Below are 22,228 nucleotides of genomic sequence, written 5' to 3' on the forward strand. Positions count from 1 at the left end.
CCCCCCAATGCTGACTGGGAAACTATAATTTCCACCGATAAAAGGGGGCAGTTAGTTAAAAAAAAAAAAAAAAAAAAAAAAACAGCCCTCAGCAGCTCCTGACATGGCTGTTTTCAAATCAAATAGGTATTAGTCAGTTAGAAAACTGGCTTAAGGTTGATATAGTGTTTGAAACGCACTGAAAAGTTCAATAAAATAACATTTCATTTGAGACAAACTGTGGGATTCTACCATTTCATTATCTAAGACTTTACAAAATACATATAATACATCTAATATTTTCAAACTAATGATATAAAATGTGCAAAATTTTAACAACAAACATCTAAATATGTAAAATCTTCAGAATTTCCCATAATTTAATGACTGGACCATGGAAGCAACACAAGCTTGATTTTTTTTTCCTACAGTCTGGCAAAGCATAAACACAAACTTAAAACTACAAGCTTCAATAATTCAATATTTTTTTCCTCGGGTCCAACATGTTCTGCATGCTTTGAGACACTTTTGCACACCTGATTCAAATGAACTTATTACTTGAAATAGTTGCCACACGTTCTGTGGGAGCAGTGTGCGAAAAGAACCAGAGTGAGAAAGCAATGCAGTCAGATCCGTTCCAGTTTAGGGTTAAAGTAGAAATTTGTTATGTGTTGCAGTGAAAGTAAAGTTCTGAATATGTAAACTGCTCCATTTGAAATGGACCACAATCTGATATTGGAAATGGTTGATTACATTCTGGCCACATTCCAACAGTTGAGTAGTGCTTTTCCTATTCCGCGTGAGCTGAATTATTTCTATACTGATATTGTAAAGAGTAAACTTTAAGGCTTGACGTGTCTCACTCTCTATAGTAGGTTTTTCTTATTTAATCAAATTGGTAAAATAAATGTTTTAATATTATTGAGATGCTCCCACTGTTGTAATTTCAGCTGCTTTCATTTGCCTATTTTGGCAGAGATGTGTCAATGCCAAAGATTTCTGGCATGTTCTTAGCCTAATACAATCAGACAAAAAGAGGATTTTTGTTTGCTTTTTCTAATTGTCATTTATGCGACCCATAGCAAAACTGGCAGCTTCCCCTATTTAGTCCACTTTACAGTGAATACAATGTGACAAACGCATATGATGCCAGCAGAAACAGGTGAAAACAAAGCAGCAGGGCAAAGTGTATTAGTTGTTTTAAATTAAACACTCCTGATGGTGTCTGACAGATGCTCCCAGTTGGGCTGATTAGTCCTGCCCATCAGGACTGGAAAAGTAGCACAAATTGTCCAAGAAAGCAACCAACACCTCTCCATACAACAAGTTCTGCTAAGTAACAAATTATTCAAGGAATTTAGCCTAAATAGCTGTAATGAAGAGGTGTCTAAAGACAGTCCTTAACGGCTTGCATCCTGCAGGTTTTAGTTCCTTCCCTGGATCAACACACCTGAATCAAATGATAGTTTGCTGGCCAGCCTCTACAGCTCATTATGACATGCTGAGGACCATTTGGACCATTTCTGTCAGGTGTTTTGGTGCATAAGTATATGTAAAATGGCAGGAGACCGCTACAGTCAAAGATAGTAATTATTCCTGCCACCAGGCACATTTACTATACATGTTTAAGCTCATTTTTGTCCTCCAGGCAACATAATGTCACAGCAAGTGTGTTTTTGTTTGACAGTGATCTTAAAAACACTTTTTTTTAAAATTTTTCTTAAGATTATTATGACCAAAGAGAAACATCTGCAGGTGTTCTGGGTGGCAGGATCTGCTCCGTGCACATGTCGTAACGTCTGTAGTGGATAAAGGGTGGAGACAGGAGCAAACCTTACAGAATCTGTTTCTGGTGCTCAGAAATATTATCTCTGGGGAATAAATCTTGGGATTTCTCAAGTAAAGCAAATGCAACATTCAAATTTGGAAACAAGGAGATGTTGTAGAAACATCTCTTCTGTGTGTGATGTAACCCGTCAGCATTCACAGAAATTACTTTCCAATGAGCTTTTAGGAAGGTGAATTTCAGAAAGCAGTATTGCTGTTTCAAAAATAAATATCAAAATATTTCTAGCTAACATCAATGATTGGTATTCTGCTAAGCATGTGTCACATTTTTTAAAAGATTTTTGTTATTTAGGAAGCAAACAAAAGCAGTCTATGTGGACAAGACTAAAACAAGAAGGTCAGGAGAGTTGCACTAATTATCTGGATGGTATTTTCATTTTACTACTTTGTCAATAAATAGCTTGAATGCCTTTGTGAGCATCGACTCTGCATGAGCTTTGTAATTATTTGAATTGTTACCCCTGGGGAGGATGGCAGTGGCAGTGATTATTTGTAGATTAATTATCCACAGCCAGTGTCTGTTTTTGTGCAGCTTTAAAGATCGGTTCTACCAGAGGAGGCATTATTGTAAGAGAGGGACATCCCTCCAAAATACAGACCTGTTGAGCAAGTGTTGTTGAGGAAAAATACTCTGGAATCCACTTATATTGACTTTATTTCTCACTTTGAATTTTAATATTTTTTTTATTCATTGCACATATCAGTTTATCTCACAACATAATGTTGCACGATTTCTGTAATTAATTCCTCCGTATCTCTCAGATTATTTGAGATGTAGATTACATTTTCATGCATGCTCTACTTTTATTCTCTAATCTTGATGATATTTCGATTAAAACTGCTGCATTTCCTTCCATTTAATCATATCTACACTCCGACAGTCTGTCTCCCTGCAGCTGCCAGGCACCACTTACCGTGTTTGAAACAGTCCCACTCTGGCTCTGCTGAGCCTGTAGCTGGCAGGCAGAGGCGTGGTGGAGAGAGGAAATAGGATATATGGAAAGCGTATTCCTCTGGCTTCGTGTCACATTCCGAGTGTACAACATGTATTGCAATCTACTGGTAAAAAAAAATATACTGGCTTTAAAATTATCATGATTTATGCAAAATTGTGTGGGGCAAAAATGAGTCCTTATCTTCAAATGCTCAGATTTGATTGTTACATTTGCAGAAAGCTTCCTTTTTTAGTGCTTTTGCTCTATTGCACGTGAGTTTTCCTACAGAATGTGTAATACAGCTAGGAGGTATAAGTGAAATTTAAAATGTCTTTCTTTCTGTCTAGAGTTGACCAGAGCTTCTCCAGGACCAGAACCACATGGTGAGTCATCTCTCTTTAAAACTAACACATAACAGAATTGGGTTTTATGCTTCAGTAGCTGCAAATGTTTTCTTGCAATGTTGTATTTGTCAATGTCATCTATTTGTATGTGGCCATCTTAAAATTAGATGAAGTCATCACAATTTTTACGTCGATGCTGCATCCTGTTTTATTTTGTCCTGGTCACCTTGATGCTGCTTACTTCTCGCTTCACTGTACCAAAGCAAAATAAAATTTCTGTTTAACTAATGAGTATTTTAATTGTGATGTCTTGTGATGTAACCAGAAACAAAAACAATATAATATCATGCTATTTTTTTCCCCACCCTGAGAAGAAGTGCTTTAATTAGTCTGAAATGAGCTGTTGTTTTACTCACAGGAACCAACCTGTATCACTGCACTGGCATTCCCAACTTGTCTTATTAAGAGTGGGTGGGTTTGATAATCTTGCCACAAAACTATGTTGCCTTGACCGGAGATTGTCCTGAGACTTGGAGGCTGTTGGGACTTAAGCAGGTCTTTTGGAGGCTTGGATGGTCCCCTACAGTGGATTCAGACAAGATCCTCTTGAACACAGCAAGAAAGTGGTACTGAGGACACATGCAGCGATGTCTGGTGGAAAAAGAAGCCAAAATTAGCCAGTATACTTCACATAAGAAAGTCTTTTAACAGATACCAGCAGGTTATCAACTAAAATTCTTTTAACCAGATTCAGACTTGAGGCTTGTGTGGGTCTAGCTCATAAATGTAATCCTTAGCTCGCTATATAATGTATTATGGAGAACTGCCATTTATTTTAAAAACCATGAAGTTGTCAGAAATTCATTGTAAGCTCCGTTGTGATACAAGCAGCTTGACAGGATCATTAATACCCTTACAATTAATCAGGAATGAATTCAAGATCCTGCCGACAGTCTTGCATAGAGATTTTGAAGGGACCATAGGAAGGGCATTTCTTGTGGATAAAAAGTAAAATTTGAAGTGTTCATTTGCACAACAAAAAGTCAAACGTTTTTATTGCTTATTAAATAATTGTTATAGGCTGTAATGAAAGTCAGGACAGGCTCCTGGAAACACTTTCTTTTACTGTACTGACTGCATTTTTGTTGTTATAAGTAATACAGGTCCAGTTGTCTGATGTTTTTTATCTCAGACGACTGAGATATTTATTTCTCAGTCGTCTAAGAAACGACTGAGTTATCTAAATTCATATTTTTTTGTATTTTATTTTTAATTAGCTAAGAATTTACTGAGGAAGTTTCTGAGCAAAAATAAAATGAAGTGATATCCATTGTCACTGTTTAACTAAGCAAAAGAAGCACAGGATTTAGACTTTAAGTTGTCCATCTACAAAATGCTTTGTCAGTTCCTTTAGGGATAATACATCTAATTGTAATCTAAAATAGGCTTTGTTGCAATGATTAGTTGATGACCTAGGTGTAGCTACTACAAAAGTGGATAAGAAAGTTTTACATTTTCCATTGTAAGACCTTAAAGCGACTAACCTTTTATCTCAAGAAAACTTTTTTGGGTAGGTAATGAAATTTCCACTTGAGCAAAAATGAATGTATGTTTGAAAAACTTTGTACTCTAATGACTGGACCTTTTTGCAATGTGTTGTTAGAAAAAGGAGAGAGAGGAGCTAGTAATATTCCTTACTCAGCAGGTAGTCTACCAGCATGGAAAGCCTGTGCAGGTGCAGAAACAGATGGATGGAGACAGGGAGCAGAGGAATGTGTGTGATGCCAGCTGGTCATGTAAATTACAAACCTCTGAAATCTCGATCTTCACGTGAATTCACAGCACTGGATTAATCCGATGCTATTTATATTCTTTTGCACTGTTAGCATGGGATATTCAACTGATGTTTAAGTAATATGCAATTTGCAAGTGTCATTAAACGTATTTTATGAAAATGTGCCATTTGGATGTAAATTGCCATCATTATAAACAACTGTGGATGGCATCATGTCTTTTCAGGGATGTCGAAGAAATTCCTGTCAGCAGTCGACAACATAAATGTCCAATACAGAAATTACTCAAATTATCATCCACATAGTGTGCACTGTCTAACAAAGGAAAAAAGTGTTTGTATTTACTAGATGTTGCAGAAAAGGGAATAACTCAGGTCAGTTCAACTCTTCAAACCTACTAGGCTTTATGTTTAATATTACAGAGTTCTACAAAACTATTCAGGCCTTACAATCTGCTTTTATTTTACATTTTGACACATTCCAGCCATAGACTTTGGGCAATTTTGAGATTTTATGCAATAGACCAATAATGGGTTTCAAAATCTGAAAAAGGGTGTATGCATTTGATTTGATATCCCTAAATACAATGCAGTGAAACTAAATGCCTTTAAAATTCATATAATTCATTAGAGTACAAGTAAGGCAAAGCAAGGGGAGCGTTGATCAGAGAAGCATCCAGGAAGTCCATAGTGATAGCTGAAGAGCAGCAGAGAGCCACAGCTCAGGTGACAGAATCTGTTGACAGGACACAAAGTTGTGCAGTTTGCTACAGTGACCTCTAGCAAACTGCTAATGGCAAGAGGAAGCTACTGTTCCAAAAAGTCATAAGAACACTCGCATGGGGATTTTTAAGGTGTATTGTTTTTTTAAGGTTGCTGTTTTTCAGGACTATATTGAATGAGCACTGAGCCAGCGTCAAGGGTCCCCTTTTGTATCATTTCAACATTGCTTATTGTTTTGTAAATCAAATTATTATGTGATTTTATATTATTTAAATGTGTTAACTATATTTAAAATAAACTAAGTTTCATACCAAAACGGCTACCATACGAGTAGCTAAATGTTTTTTTTTGAAGGTATGCTTACCCATATGTAGATCAGTTGGGTGGTTTATACACCATCTCCTCTAATGTCTTACCAACTGTTGAACATTTGTTAGCTCCCACACACTGGTAAAATCAAACTCATAAGCTGAATCACATCCATCTCGTACTTGAGATGGATGTGATACATTTCTCTAGCTTATTGTTACTTGGCAGGATGTAAAGCACAGTAGTCTACTGAAGGATTTTTGCCTTTTTGTTTACAAGTCTGTCATGTAGCTTGCCAGCAGCTGGAAAGTTATGCTTTGTTGATGTTATACATCAAATGGGCCATACAATTAGACAAAAATGGACTCCTAATGAGTTTGAAAAGGACAATGGGAGGGTTTATTGGAAAGAGGAAATAGGAGATTTAAGAATGATTCATGTTCATCAGGAGAATACACCCTTGCACACCAGCTGAATTTTATTATGAGGATTTCGGTTCCTCCATATTTCAAACAGGTCTGCAGCAGATGTTAACAGTATCTCAGAGCGGGGTTGTGCCATTGCTATCAATCCACAGTACAGATTGTAATCATTGAAGATTATAATCACTGAGTCATGATGACAGTTGTGTACTGCAGCAGTTGTAGGCTGCATCAAAAAAAAAAAGGTGAGCCAAACCAAGGCTCCTGGAGTTTAATTGTTTACTTTTTAGTACGTAATTTATCTTCAGTTCAGAGCAACTCTTTTAGCTGCAGCTCTCTGGAAAAAAAAAGAAGTTGTTTTTGTTTTGAATCTCTCCAAAACAGTTACCTTTTTCTTTTTTTTCTTTTTTTTAATCTCATATCTATTGAGCTATGGACATCATCACATGGGTGAGATTTATGGTAGCAGCTTCACACCACAGATTGTCATTAAAAGTTGCTTTGCTGAATGCAACAACTTCACTGAGTGCACTGCTAAGTGTTGTTCGGTGTTTTTAAGCACAGCCTTAGCTCCCTCCATCGCTGTGTTCGAGCATTTGGTTTGTGTTGATGTAACTTCAGCTCCCCTGACTCATTTGATTAAAGAGATGCTGTTTGTAAAAGGTGAGAAAACACATCTTTGACTGTGCTAAACTGCTCACAGCACAGTGCTGCCAATTAAAAGGTAATTGCCTTAATTTCTTCCACTAACAAGGGAGCTTATCTTTCTAACTCTTAAGGTGCTGCTGGATGAAGACCTTGACATTTATGCAAGATTCTCCATTAAGACATTAGCATGAGAGCGAACAAGCATAATCATAATTTATTATGGCTAAAGATACTGTCAGTGAGTTAGAGATCATCTAATTTTATTGGCTTAGATTGACAGGGACGTTCACTTCCAAGAGGTTCCGTTTTAGGCTTTGGTGAAATGCAGGGGCGCAGCTGGAAGTTGCATCTGTTGCTTTGCAGCCAGGAACACAAGCCTGAGCCAGCATTTTGATAGACTTGAGAACCTGAGTGTTAATGAAGTGGTCCTCTGCCTTTTTAAAGAATTGGGCATCTAATTAGGCATGTGTGCTACTTCAAACGGCTGTTAATGATCATTTCCATCTTAATGGAGGAGAGTCAGTGTCGTGAGTAGAAAGTAAATGGATAAACCGGAGCCACCTGTTGCTTAGTGGATGGACCAGATATTTGTGTGTGAGGTTTCTTGGCTTTGCTTTAATTGTGACACACTTTTTTACATCTGCAATACCAACCAAGAGCCAACATGTTTCATAAATGACATGAAAGGAAACTAAAAAGACAGTCAGTGTGGTCTCTAATATTATATCAGACTCTCTTGCTGACTGGATAGATTTTGTTTCAGAGATGTTCACTTGGAATGATATCTAGTGACTTGGCAGACCACTAAATCTAACTAAATTAATATTAATGGTATATTCATAGACCAACTTACCTCAAACCACAGTTTCCACTTTGCTGCAGATTATCTAGAGCATTATTTTTATTTGTGGATATGCAGTGCATACAGCACCATCCAATTATTCAGTGTCTTAGTTTCAGTGGTTTCCATTCAGTAGTGCAAAGGGAACTTAGTATCAAGTAAAAACACAACTATTCAGAATAAAAATCATCTTTAATGGTTTTGTACACAAACAAGTTATTTGACCTTGGTTTTGAGTGTTCACAGTGTACATACGTAAAGTATACATACATAAACTGCAAATATGCTTATTTTATTTCACATCTGAGTAACTGACAACTCATGCTGTAAGGTGTTTGTTGTGTTCATCAGAGAGACGGCCTGGGGGAAGATACTGTCTCTCTGGCAGCTGGTTTTTGCAAAAAGTAGTGCCAACCTGATATGTTGCTTATGCTGTAAGCGGAGGTGTTGCTGAAAACATGTTGGTGCTTTTATTGGTCACTTCTTTAAATGAATAGCTCCAGAGAAATTGTGAAGCTTACTGAGTTCCCTCTGTTCCCAAATACGTTTTGACAGCAATGCTATTCATAGAGTCTTTTTCAATATGCTGTAATATTATTAAATAGCTATTGACTCTAATTTTCCCACAGTGCAATGTGTGGCTCATAGGGTATCTTGTGTTTTTATTGTAGCAGGAATGTCACCTTGAGTTGCGTTTCTGAATGTCTTTGTTCTGCTTTGGGCCAAGACACTAAAGGCATTTTTTCATATTAAATATTAAGTAAATGTACTTAAACACCTAACTTTTAAGAAAGTAATAAAATAATAATAATAATAATAATAATTTCTTGCAATCAGCTAATAAAACTGGATAAGTCTGGTTTGAATAAATGTCAGAGCATGAAGAAAGAAAAAGAGTGATGTACAGATCTGTTATTAACCTGTGCCAAAGTACATGTTTGAAGTGCATCTGATGAGAATAACCTAAATATAATAGAAATTTTTATTTTTTTTAAAAAGAAAGAATTGTAGACGAGATTGCAGTTTCTTTCCATAAAAAATTAATTTGACTTTTTGTCCTTTTATTTTGCTGGGAGGAGATCTGTATGCTATTCTGAACAAGGAAAGAAACCTGGCTGCAAGCCCTTGGAGTGTGTCCCACTTTTGGTGTGTTCAGCCTGGAAATCGGTCTGCATCTGGATTTGCTCTTGTGGGTGGCACTAAGGTCAGAGCCGCAGAGTTATAAAGGCCCTTCTGGCCAACCAGATCTAAAGCAGATGGAGATATTCTGCTGCTCGCTTCACCTGCTCAGACATATAATCAAAAGATTAGATTGGTAGGGAATCAACAATAGAAAACATTGTGAAGCACTTTGTGATATAGACATTTTTGAAAATACTAATTATGATCCTACACAGACACTTATTCTCCACAATTATCTGTCTGGCAATTCCAATAAAACTTTATGAAGTAGCTAAACATGGCTATTGTAATTATGAAAAGCCTCATTGTCATAAGGCCTCATTACTTCCAAGCTAAAAAGAAATGAACCAGTTAGATATTTCTCGTCATTAAACCAAGAGCAAAAGAAAATAGCAGTAGCGTTAATGACATATCATCACACTTAGGTTTTTGCTCAGTCTCATTCGCCCATTGTCATTTATGACAAAGTTGCTAACCAAATTGTTTTTTATATCTTCAAGTATCTCTAGACTTTTCTGAGTTTATATATGAAGCATAATAATTTCATTTGTGGCTAATATTCTGTCTTCATTAAGTATAACCAGCATAACAATGCAAGTTTATAATTAATTTTTATGAGATCGAACTTGCAAAATTCACCAAACAATTCTAATGATTATTGCCTTCACTGAATGTTTCTACTTATAAGTATTTTGAGTATTTTTACCTTACAAATGTTGGTCACATTTAAAAATCTGTCTTCAGAACTTGTTTTCTGTATGTATGTCAATGAGCCTATCTTGCTCATCGTTATTTCATACTTGTTTTGGGTTTTCACTCAGCAGTCACTGTTGCCACTTGGAACAACAGGAAACCTCACTATATCAAGCCACATAATAACTTTAATCAGCTAAATAGTCACAGGGACTCTCAGAAATGCAGCACAGAGGGGTTTCATTCAATCAACCTACTAATGAGTCACAAAGCTTGTCTTTATTTACCAAAGACGAAGTAAGTTTGTATAGTATTTTAAGAAAGCTAAAGCATTTCTACAGGAGAAGGGAAAAAAAATTACATTAAACTTGAGCTTGGTAAATAATTTTTTTACAGAAAGTCATGTTAAAATTTATGCTACAGATTTGCACACACCTATATTTATAGTATGTTAGCTCATTTGAACTGTTGGGTTCCAATCACAGATATTATTGTGCTAGTTTGACTACATTGAGTAAAAGAAAAGAACCCAAGTGAAGCAAGATAGTACATTTTCCAGACTGAAGGTGCTCTGGAGCACGAGCTGTATCAGTCAAAAAATATAAAGAAGAAAAATCACTAGTGATATGTTGTGTTCAGCTACCTAATTTTCAATTAACTCACAGAAAGTTTCCGACCTTGGCTTGGAAGTCTGCGGACAGTTTTTGATAGTTTCAGGGTGGTCTGCTCTGCCAGCGAAGTGCACAGCGGAGCAGAGACACATGCAGTGTAAATACAAGGTGATAGAGGCAGCTGCGTTGCATGAAGCGGCAACACCAAAAAGGCTTGTCTACAAAGTCATTAATATCCATCTGGTTGGCAACTACCAGAGCATGAAGACATAGCATCATCAGTGATTAGCTTCTTCTCGGCTGCTGATAGTAACTCTTTGGTTCTCATCAGTCTGTACGAATCAATACCATGAAGATACTATCAAAGTATCTTTGGTTACTTTGATCGTAACCAAAGATAGTAACTATTTGGTTACTATCTTTGTAACCAAAGAGTTACAAAGATAGTTGGTTCACTTCAGTCTGTACGAATTAATACCATGAAGAGGAAAAGATGTAGTAGGATCAACTAATATGAAAAACTGTGTGACTTATAGTCCATAAAATACAGTTATAAGCACCAGGCTATCAGTCCAGTTTTTGTGTCCTTATTGTCCCTGAGAAAGATGTACAACACATTAGCAGCGTTTCTGACTGGGGTCAAGTTTTCACAGGAAATCTTTGGTTGGTGCAATACTGAAAAAATACACTAATGACAGCTTAGTTGCCATAACTGTCTCATTAAACTATGACGGGTCATGACCAATGACAGAGATACTTCCATTAAATATAACACAACGACAATGAACCGGAATAATTTCCTGCTGAAATTCAAAATGTAATTTTCTTTTAACACTTGCTGCTTATTTCTTATTTAGTCTAACAGTTAAATATTATGCTTACTGTAAATCTGAAACATCACTTTCTATTTTTAAAGATGGAGAGTCCAGGTTCAAGTCTAGACTTCTAAAACCAGTTGCAGGCCACAAGAACTTCAAGTAAAGGCAGCATCAAATGAGACTCTGTCTGCTGACAACGCTTTATTGGGGAGAAAAAAAAGACCTCTCTAGACATCTTTTAAGGCAATGATTAGAGTGAAAGACCAAGTCCTTCTCAAGAAAGCTACTCATGTTAATTAGTCTTTGCTGGAGAGTCGTCTGATTGCTTACAACCCTCTTTTTTTGTCTGTATCTACAGAACCTTCTGTGAGACACATCAGAGCTTGCATATTTTCATTGTTTGTCACCTGAAAGCTTAATTTATGTATCCAATTTGATTAATTAATTTTACTTTTAAAGAATTAGCATGTTACATCTCAAGTCTGATCTGATTGCTTGAATTGCTAATATGTTTAGTGTATTACACACAGGACCATTTGATCATGGGGATCAGCTGCTCTTGCTAGTTTTAGAAGTTATTTTATTGGGAACTTGTATAAAAGATAAACAAAATAAAAGGACATATTTAAATAAAGTTGGATGTGTAAAAAAACATGGTCATTTGAATATCAGGAAAAATACATCAGAAAAGCTTATAAAGTTTAAAGAGTACCATTCCATTCTTATTTCAAAGCTTCAGTGTGGCATTGAGCCTGCTGGAAGTGTAATATTATAACTATTAGATTGCTATGTTATTATGTAAGAATATTGAGCCACATTAAATTATTATAATGTTCATAAATCAACCAGTGTCATAACTCCTGAAAAAGAACAGCCTAAAGGATAAATTGTCTTCCTTCCCATTGAGTGATCTCTATTACATTCTGAAAGAACCACAATATATCTGTATAGACTTAGCATTGCAATTTATTTTTGAATGAACAGTTAATGCATTATTAATTATGAAGAACCAATGAGCAGCAGTAATCCATAAACAACTTCAAGACTGAAGTTTATGAGCGCTTGGTGGTTCAGTTGGTAGAGCGCTTGCATTGTGCAAGAAACTTAAACAAGAAAAAAATTCAAAATACTAATAAACTGGTTAAAAACTTAAAATGTACAAGGAGTTTTTAACTACAATAGTTACTTATTTAGGGTCTAGATTACCAAGATTTTACAGGGGTCTTCAGAGACCCAAGGGGACAGTCGTATTGACGTCTAACATGACTGTAATGTAAAAGGAGACCTTAGAAATGGGAGATGTTTGCAGTTTCTGTAACTTTTTTCTCCTGTATTCTGGCTGACTACAGAGGACAAACGCTTAAAAAAAATCTGGTTTGATGCTAGGTCTTTACATGTTCTGTACGCTGCTTAGTTTGGGTGTGGGTGGTTTTAGTTTGCATTTTGTGCTTCTATATTACTCTACATCCTACACATAACATTCTTTACCAACACTTTGGAGATAAGTAAAGACTGAGCAGGAAAATTCCACCACTCTGTTGCATTCTTTGTGATTTTGTTTTCTTAAGTTTTGAAACTTGGAGTTTTCTCAGTTTTATTTTTAGGTGGGCCATCAGTTGGTTTTCTTGTACATGTTTTCTTTGGAAGCTTCTGTTGGTCTTCACTCACTTCTTTCCATCCTGGCATATTTCAGAAAACTTGTTCCTAAAGCTTTGGCTTATTTTTGCCTTCTTGCTTTTGTTTTCCACTTGATTAGAGTTATTAATGTTTGTTCCATGATGTTATTTAAATTTTAGTCTTTCTGTCATGCATTGTCATGCCCTCATCCTCTGTTTTTTTCTTTGATTGTTACATCTTTCATGTCTGCATTGGTACCGGCACTCTTGCACTGTGTGTAAACGTTAAACTCCGTTTTTCTAAGGAAAGGAGTGTGAATAGAAAAGGAAGCAAAGAGTGGGACAAACAGGGGAGTAAAGCTTACTAAAAAAAAATATTTAATTCAGAGAAGTCTAATCTTAACCCACGTATAATTGCTTCTCCGATTACAAAATGTTTAATATGGCAATTATGATTTTCTGTATAGCAATCTAAAAAAAAAAAAGACAGATAATCTACAGAGATATCACCCTTCTTCTGTCCTGGTTTGACAAACATTTGCTCTCCCCATGATAACCAAGATTTGCTCTTTCATCATCTGATCCTTCCTGTTGGCAAGGAAGAGAATTGAAACAGCCAGAGAAAGGTGTTGACTGTACTTAACCTGCATGTGTCATGCTCTCCCTCTCCGCTGTTCAACTGTGCCCAGGTTATCCCAGTACACACGGGATATCTTTCTGTGGTGACTGGTTGAGCGGCTTACCTGGGAGCTGTGTGCTGGGAGACACAGCGTGGATTAACTGGAGCAGCCACTGAAGCAGCAAATGAAAGGATAGCAGGCTCTGTGTGTTTCTTTCACTATCACAAGTGTATGATTAAGTTCTTGTGATTTGATTTGCTTCATACACAGATTTGTGTTGATTGCCAACAGATATCTGAAAACTTTGGCTCACATTCACCGTTTGGTTTCTTGTTATTCAAGAAGCATAGAGTAACGACTTCATTGATTTGTAGTGTGGAAAGGGATACAGGGCCATTTCTAAGACTCTGGGATTCCACTGATCCATAGTAAGAGCCATTGTTTACAAATCGAGAAAACAATGAACAGTAGTGAATCTTGCCATGACTGGCCAACCTAATAATTACTTCAGCAGTTCTTCAACAGCTCATCTAAGAGGTACCAGAAAACCTAATTCAACATTTACAGTAGACATTTACATTTTCTCTTACCTCAGTTAAGGCCAGTGGTCATGATTTAACAAAAGAGAAAAGACTGGGTAAACCCGGCAGACATATGAGACAAAGATGGAACTTATTGAAAAGCATGGGTCCCATTACATTTTTGCATTAAAACAGCCCAGTATTTTAGAGAAATAACATCATACCAAAACATGGCGATGATTGTATAATAGTCTGGGCTTGCTTTTTTACGTTAAGGCCTGGACGACTTGTCATAATTGACGAAGCCTTCAAACCTTCAAGAGACTCCACCTCCACAGTGATCAAAGTCTTGGAGTGGACTAGTCAAAGTCCATACTTAATCAGATTGAGCTGCTGTGACGTGCTCAAAAACCCTCAACTGTGGAAAAATTAAAACTGTTCAGCCAACAAGAGCATTTCAGAAACTACTAAAATACAGCAACATATTCTTATTGCATGTAAGCCTTTTATTTACTGCAAATTTGTAAAAATGCTAACTGCAAAATCCTACAAAGCGTGGTGACAGGACAGGCTAACACTTTAAGAAGCAGACATTGGAGGAGGAAATTTATGACTTGACTATAAACATAATTCCTCTGTCACAGTTGTTTTAATCTATATGTGATTAGATTTCAGGTTTATTTTGTTGTTTAAATGTTTGCTTTGACCAAAGCAGTTGAGTGACAGAGTTAAAACACCTTTTTATGAAGTTGAGTCAGAGTTTCAGCATGGATGACACATTCTGAATAATCACTTCATCTGGGCATGTCAAGTCGCCTCTCGAAACTGAAATTCTTCTGCTTATGTCTTCCATGTGTATGTTAGTACTAAATTAAACTGGATCTAGTTAAATAAGTACATTTGAAATGAAATCATTTACCAGTGGACACTGTTGTGTTTGGAGTAGACTCCAGCAATGCTTGTTATTCAACTCTTTTGTGATTGTATGCATAATACCTAGTAATGTATTTGACTCTTCTATGTTCATGCACAAAGATCAGGCTTCTCGCCAAAGAGGAAAATGTGATTACTCTGTAATACACTGCACAACTCCGACCTATGCTCATTCCTCTGCGAGCTGAGCAAGTCATTTTCCCCATTATGTGCGAGTGTGCTACAAAATCTGCAACATTTGAGAGCTTCTCAGCTCGCTGCCTGCCACTAATGTGTCAAATGGACAATGGGGTGTTTAGGCTCATTTCAGCAGAAGGGGTTTTATGATGTTGAAACAAGTTGTCAGAGAGAGGCAGATGATGACACAGAAATCTAATGTCTCTGCATCCTCCCAGCAAATGAGGTTGTGTTCTGTTTTTTGTTGTCTTTTTTTAAACTTTGCTTCCAAACGTAGATTTGTCTGCAGTTGTGTCTTACTGAATGAGCAAATTCTGCAATTAACAAGCAGGTTCACTGAGGCAAAGGAACAGCTCGAGCTTGGATGTGCATCTCTCTCTGTCACAAACAGATCAAGAGAAAAGACAGGATGTGCAGATGGAAACATAAGAGAGACAGAGAGAAGAAAGCGCTTGTGACCGCCTTAGATTAAAAAGCAGCAGCAGCAGAAGCGTGAACACAAGCATGTGAGGAGGAGAGGCTGAGAGAGGGAGAGAGGAAAACAGGGAGGGGAGGATGAAGAGGGGAGGGCTCCTCTCGGCATCATCTGACAGGCGAGAGGCTGATCTCGACAGCAGGTGTTGGAGGATAGAGAGGCTGAGCCAGACGCATGGAGCGAGCGATACGCGGACGAGCACCAAGTTATTGAAGAGGGAAGGCTGAGCTGTGAGTGAGGTAGCACCAAAGACAGGTGAGCATGGAGAGATATATGAAAGAGTGCACTGCCTTTGTGGGGATAAACTGCTGATGACGGAAGACGGATGAATTGAGCTTAACTCAATGACAAGACTTGACAGATAAAGGAGGAACTGACGGGATAGACGCAGCTCAAAAGATTCTGCCTCTTGTACAACTCTGCTGATCAGCTCAGATCTCTTCATCCCACTGGGTGCCACTCTGAATGCTGAACTTTCTCTATGTGCCTGCTGCTGTTGTCCACACAGGAAGTAGACGTATTTTATCTCGAGTAAATGACTCTGCTTTCATTGTGCATTAGCTGCTGGACTTGATTAGATTAGTTGCTCTCTACTAAGTGGACCTGCAAAGCATAGGGGTTTATGTGTGTAGTTGCGAACAATCAAACAATGTCTGGGTGTGTGTGTGTATGTGCGCGCATTTGCGTGTGTTTGTGTTTGTGTGTGTGTGCCACTTAGTGCCCACGTCTTTGTTGGACTAGGAGAAGAAAAAGATGCATCAGGGCAAAATATTCTTCCTAAAGCAAAACTGTGATCTAATTATTATTTGTGCTCAGTATACATAATGAATCCTAGATATGCAAGCCCAGGGCAAGAATGTCATAACAATGCAGTGAAACCTGATGTTGTTACAAAGAGAATGAACTGGAGATACGCATACTTTTTTGTGAGCACTTGAACTTAATTGAGCCTCATTTGCCTCATAAATCAATGATTAGTAAGCCGAAAATGTGCCAGCATGTCTGCAAAGTTTGTGTTTTGCCAAAGTGAAGCCTCCCATTAGTCATTCTGGCTTTACTCAGAGATCTTTCACTTGGTGACATTGATAAAAGAAGTGGGTGATGGCAACAACCTTGGATTTTTAGTGAAACACTCCAATAAGACGGGCAGCAATCATGTTCTCAAATTAAGACAGGAAGCAAATTGCTGTTTCCCCCTGTGGTGTGGGTGATAGGTGTGTTGATTTTGGTGTTTTTGTAGAGTCATTTGCATTGGAAACCCATTTCCTTTTTCAAATACTGCAATGAGAAAAACATGTTATCAGGACCTCCACTGGCAATTCACACCTTATAATAAGTGTATGACCCAAGTTTTCCTGTTGCAATGTTTCCCAGTTGGTGGTAGCATTGACTCAGATGTTGCTTTTAACGACAAACAACAAGAAATGTTATTACAACATTATACTTTCAAATGTGTAGTGACTCGTTAACATTTCAGTTTTTGTGATTTAAAAAAAAAACAAGACCACAAAAGAAAATTCTAAAACTTCTGCAACAAAAAAGTTTTTGATAGAATTTCACAGGATAGTGTGACATTTATCCTTTGCAATTAAACAGAAAAGCAAAGAAATCTGGACAAAAAGAGTATAAAAGCTGAGATAAAGTGAATCCGGCTTATTTACTGTTCAGTATTCAAGGATTCACCAATTTGTGGATATTTCTGTGGAACATTATTCTTGAAAAATTTGCCTATTTTCAGATTTTATTGTTGAACATATCTGAAATATTTGAATTTAAATGCAGCTTGGGAAACAAACACTTAGGGACAATGCTACTTGACACACTATTGGCAGGTGTTTGTAAACCAGCCAATCCTGGAGCGGCCCTTATTTCTCTGTAACTGATTCACTGTATTCCAAGGGCAAAGATAAGAAAGAGCAGGAATGTTTACATCTGCGACAGTGCCAACATATTTTCCAATGTTAGTAATGATGTATGTTAAGGTATATTTGATGTTTGAACTTTTAAAATAGGCAGTTCTATGCATTTTTAGAGGGGCTCTCAAATATTTGAATATTTGCAGATTTTAGATAGTTGCAGCGTTTGTAGTACGTAACCCCTGCAAATATTGAGGGTCCACTGTAACCTGGTTGTGAAAATGTATGCATCCAAACTAAAACTAATTTCTGCATGTCACGTCACATAAATTCTTGGAAGCTATTAGATAATGAGAACATCATATGCACACAGATTTAGTCATGCTTACTTGTTGATTCTGCATTGAACATTCCCAAAACCTTGTTTTCTTGCTTCTCTTTGTTGTTTTTTGCCAAACCTACAGTTTTTGAAGTATGACCTAAAACATCAGTTTGTGGTTCATGGGAACACAAAACATTTCCTCATAATGAGTTGGAAGAATCTCCTTTGTCCACAGATGGTGAGGAAGACAGGACATTGTTATTACATGTCGTACACAGCCAGTCAATTTTTTTCTGCATTGGTATCAGTTTTAAATGAATTAAATGATGTAGTGACTTTCTTTGGATAAGATGTCAAACAGCACAGAAGATGAGCAGCATTTGTTACATTCCTTGACACCCAAGCGACAAGACGGTTCTTGCAATCATCTTTGCTTACATTAGTGTATCAGACTTTAAATTAGACATTGACCTCAACATCAGAATAGAGGTCTTAAGACAGATTTTCCTATGGAGCTGGTAAAAAAGACACACAGGTGTCTTTTTCTTGCAGGTATAACTGTTATTCTTCAAGTTGGAAGTGTAAATTCATTTCAATTCAAGTTCAAAGTTTTAAGTCCATGGTTCTGATGCTGCTGCTGCAACAAATGACGACAAATGAGATTGCACTGTTCACAGCAGACTTACAGAAAATAATATGCAACATCTGCAGTCAAGTTAAGTGTATGGGAGATGGAGAAAAAGTTGAGAACAGCTGGTGTAGCGGTTTGTGAATGCTTTGTAGACTGGGAACAACTGTCTTATCTTAAATGTGAACAAAGCAATGGAGAATATTGTAGATTTCCACAGAAACAGACTGTTTCCATCATGGGAGAAGAAGTGGAGGTTGTGGAGGAATATAAATATTTTGGTGTTCAGCTGAACAACAGGCTAGACTGGAGACACAACAGTGAATCAGTATACAGGAAGGAACAGAGCAGATATGCATCCACACTTCAGTCAGCTTGGTTGGTTGACTGGTCTTCTCATTAGATGGACTTGGAGCTTTTCCTTCAGAACAAGTTATACACTCCATCATTGAAAGTCCATTTTTGTATTGGATCCTTAAAAAACTAAATCTTAGAACTTGCATCAACAATTGATGTTGTTTTCTGGAAGTGAAAGAGATCACACACAAACAAAATGATTGAAGTCATTGCCTTCAAAGTTGAACTTCTTGAGCACCTTTCTTCTCAGATGATTTAGTCTCCTCATTTTATAAAACAGTCACAACTAACATGAATAAAGCAAGTGTGATCCTGTTGGCCTTCGTCAAACATCTCCAGAGATTCAGTTTTCACTGAACGACAAGCCAAAAACTATGGTGGCCACCATGATATTAGGCAAGTGGTTTTAAAGTTGTGGCAGATCTACCACACCTTTCAACAATTAACCAAACATAATCTTAATGCTTGTTATCTTAGCCACGTTTACAATCTGCATGTCCACTGATTGCATGTATAAATTATGGCATGTTCTGGCAGCTGCTTGATAAAGTACTGACCTGGGTGTACCCCGCTTCTCACCGATTGATTCCTGGAGATATGAACCATCCTTCCTACGACTTTGCAAGCATTACACAGGCATAGAAAATGGATGGATGTTTGAGACATACAAAAACAGGAATTCCCGCTCTTCAAAAGAGTTCTTTGAGATATGAGAGTACTTAGTACAAATACATGCTTCATCTTTTAGTTTTTGTTTTTTTTGTAGCACATTTTAAGATGCATATGTCATTTTCCTTTCCCTTTGCAATTATTCTGTTCTCTGTGTTGGTTTATTTCCTAAAAACCCACACAGGAAATCTGTGGATGTAATATAGCAAAATGTGGAAAGCATCAAAAATTATGGAAGGCACTGGAAATGCAGAACAAAAGGTTGTTTTTCTTATCCCTCTGTTAATCTATGTCACTCAAGATCTTCATGCTAATGGGGAAATGTATATAAGCCCATTAGATCAGCTGCAACAGACCGTGTTATTCTGTTATTTGGAAAGCCCATAATAGCAACATTTGACAAGATGATGTCTGTCTCTGCCAACAGGGTTTTTAGCTAACTTTCATTGCCAAAGTAACCAGTGCATTGTTCAGCTGGACACACAGCCAACATTAAGCTTAAGGTCAGAAGGATTTTGGAGCAGCCATTGTCTAACTGCCAAAGAGCCTGCTGGATTCACCCTTAGCATTAATTTGAACAATTTTCAATTTTTTATCAATATGAAATACTGAAATATTTCCTAAAATATGTTTCATGCTTGTGATTAATTCTAATACTCGCTTGATTGCATAAGTGACGACACAAAGCTAAACATAACAATAAATTGTTTTGCACATTAGCGCTTGTTTGGTATATTTCAGATGAGCTTTATTCAATACATGACAGTTTGTCTATGGATATCAAAGGTTTTATTTAGTCTTCAGTCCAAAGGTTTTATGTTCTGCATGCCCTCAGAGAAACTTTACTTGGATAGCAAGCTATGTTGTTGACCTATCATCTGTTTCTATTTACTCTGATCTTTTGTGTACTCTGCAGACACATTTTCTCATCCTGAAATGTTTAAATCCATTTTACTGAAACATGTTGGTATTTAGAGGTACAACTTGGCCTTCAACATGATTGGATTGCAGAAATTCTTCTCAGACTTCATGAGCCACACACTCCATAGAGACTGCTACTGGTAAACACAGGATTAATTGGTGGATTTAATTTCAGACTGCCTTGTGTCCATTTGAGAAACATTCTAGCCACCATGAATGAGCAGAAAATCAGGAGATTACCTGAAGAAAACATTGTAAATGAAAAGCTATCAAATTAAAAATCTTCAAGGTCTCTGGCACTGTAAATTTAGCTTTGATTTAGTCTGTAGAATTTGCTCTTTTATTCTGCACTGGGTTTTATCACCATAGAACAAATGATGTGGTCTGTTCAGTTTTACTAACTAACCAATATGCAAAGGTTTGGGCATCCTGAAAACAGCAGAGAAATCCCCTTGAAGTGGCTGGACAGTGGGAGACAGAGAAGTAACCAAGTGGTCCATGGTTGCTCGAGAGCCAGCTAAATAAATTTCAACTATTAGTTTCCTGTATAAAACATTTAATACATAAATAAAGAGCCATACATGTTGCATAACCTTTTGTGAAAAGACAACTTAAACTTTTTTTAGTGAATATTTGATAGAAAATTTGTGGTCGCTTTTAAACAACCACCATTTTGTTTCTGTTTTTAGGTTTTAAAACTAAGAAAAACATAACATATTTACAAAAAGAGGATTGATACATTTTCTTCTATGAGATGTTGATGTTTGTAAGAGATAATTTAAACAGAAAACCTGCTTACTTTCCAACTTAATGATGAGAAAAAAAATCATAAATATTACTGATACTTTTGTCATTCATCTTGTGCAAGAAAATACAAGAAAAATAGGTGTATATTGTTTTAAGTTTTGGTTCTGCACTTTTTTTTGGCCAAATTATTAATAGCAACTTGCAGCTCTTAACCACTGCTGTAGAGAGTAACTCTTGTAAAATCCCAATGAAATACTGAAGGTCATAGTTGAAACTTACCAAAATGTGAAAAGTTAAATGAATGTGAATACTTTGGTGAGGCACTGAATAGGAAAATAGTTTATATTTTGTAATATTCTTGGCTCATCTTGCATAAAGCTCCATTTTCGGTCAGAGTGCAAATTGTAGTTAGAATTAAAATCATTAATTTTTCACCCTATTTATTAATATAAAAGAAATTGTTATCCCAAACATCTAATTTACCTTTAACATGACTCACATGTTGTATAATGGCTCTGGTTTTCTGTCTAATTCCATGCAAGCAGTCATGCTGCAATTTGTGATTTTGGGATTATTTCTCATTGATTCAGGGGCTTCATCATGTTGCTAGGAAACAAACACATTAACACAACTGCAGCTGTAAAAAGAGAAAAAAAAAACTGAGAGGAGAAAAAAGCTTCAAATTGTGTGTGTAGAATAGAAAAAAACAAATGTCTGATTGGAAGATAAATGTAGGAGTAAAACAAACTATTGGTAGAAATGATGCACTCAGACCATTCAGTGGAGAATTCTCTGTGCGTTATTAGTTAGAATATAACATCCTTTTCATTTGGCAGAAACAAAACTTGTTTTGTAGGTTTTAGCGCTGAGTTTACTCTTAATGCTCAAGTCAGCAAAGAACAAGTTAAGTATAATTGGCAAAAACACTTTTCACCTTAGATAATGAGCAAGCAGCTTGGTAATGGACAGGGCAACTCGTATTCTTTAACTCAGCTAAATAAGTGGTACTGGGGTTCACACCTCCTATTAACTGCATCTGTCTTTTTTATGCTCTTATCCACATCATTTTCACGGTAATAGTTAATCTGCCACACCAGTGAACTTCTCTGCCTCCAGAGAGGCAGATAATTGAGAAAAGCCCTTTTTCACATAAAACCATCAGTGCAGGATTTGTGGGGGTGATGGTATTTGATTGCATGTCTTTTGCTCTCTATGATTCTCTAAATGTAGCTCATCTAAAT

The 22,228-nt window shown here is 36.8% G+C and overlaps 1 protein-coding gene across 4 annotated transcripts in view; it reads left to right on the forward strand.

Moving 5' to 3' along the window:
* LOC106956512 (rap1 GTPase-activating protein 1-like) overlaps positions 1-22,228 on the forward strand; it is a 107,276-nt gene that overhangs the window by 47,777 nt on the left and 37,271 nt on the right. For 2 of the 4 annotated variants that reach the window (XM_015047400.1, XM_015047396.1), the window contains exon 2: positions 3,110-3,145. Coding sequence is in view for 2 of the 4 variants with exons in the window: in XM_015047396.1 (XP_014902882.1) it covers positions 3,110-3,145 (36 nt within the window). In the remaining 2 variants the exon portion in view is untranslated. Of the gene's footprint in view, positions 1-705; positions 753-3,109; positions 3,146-15,579; positions 15,743-22,228 lie in introns of those variants that run through there. The other 2 variants (XM_015047397.1, XM_015047399.1) reach the window with 2 other exon arrangements.

The sequence above is a fragment of the Poecilia latipinna genome, unplaced genomic scaffold (genome assembly GCF_001443285.1).
Source record: "Poecilia latipinna isolate Pla-1442-1.1 unplaced genomic scaffold, P_latipinna-1.0 Scaffold824, whole genome shotgun sequence".
NCBI lineage: Eukaryota > Metazoa > Chordata > Actinopteri > Cyprinodontiformes > Poeciliidae > Poecilia > Poecilia latipinna.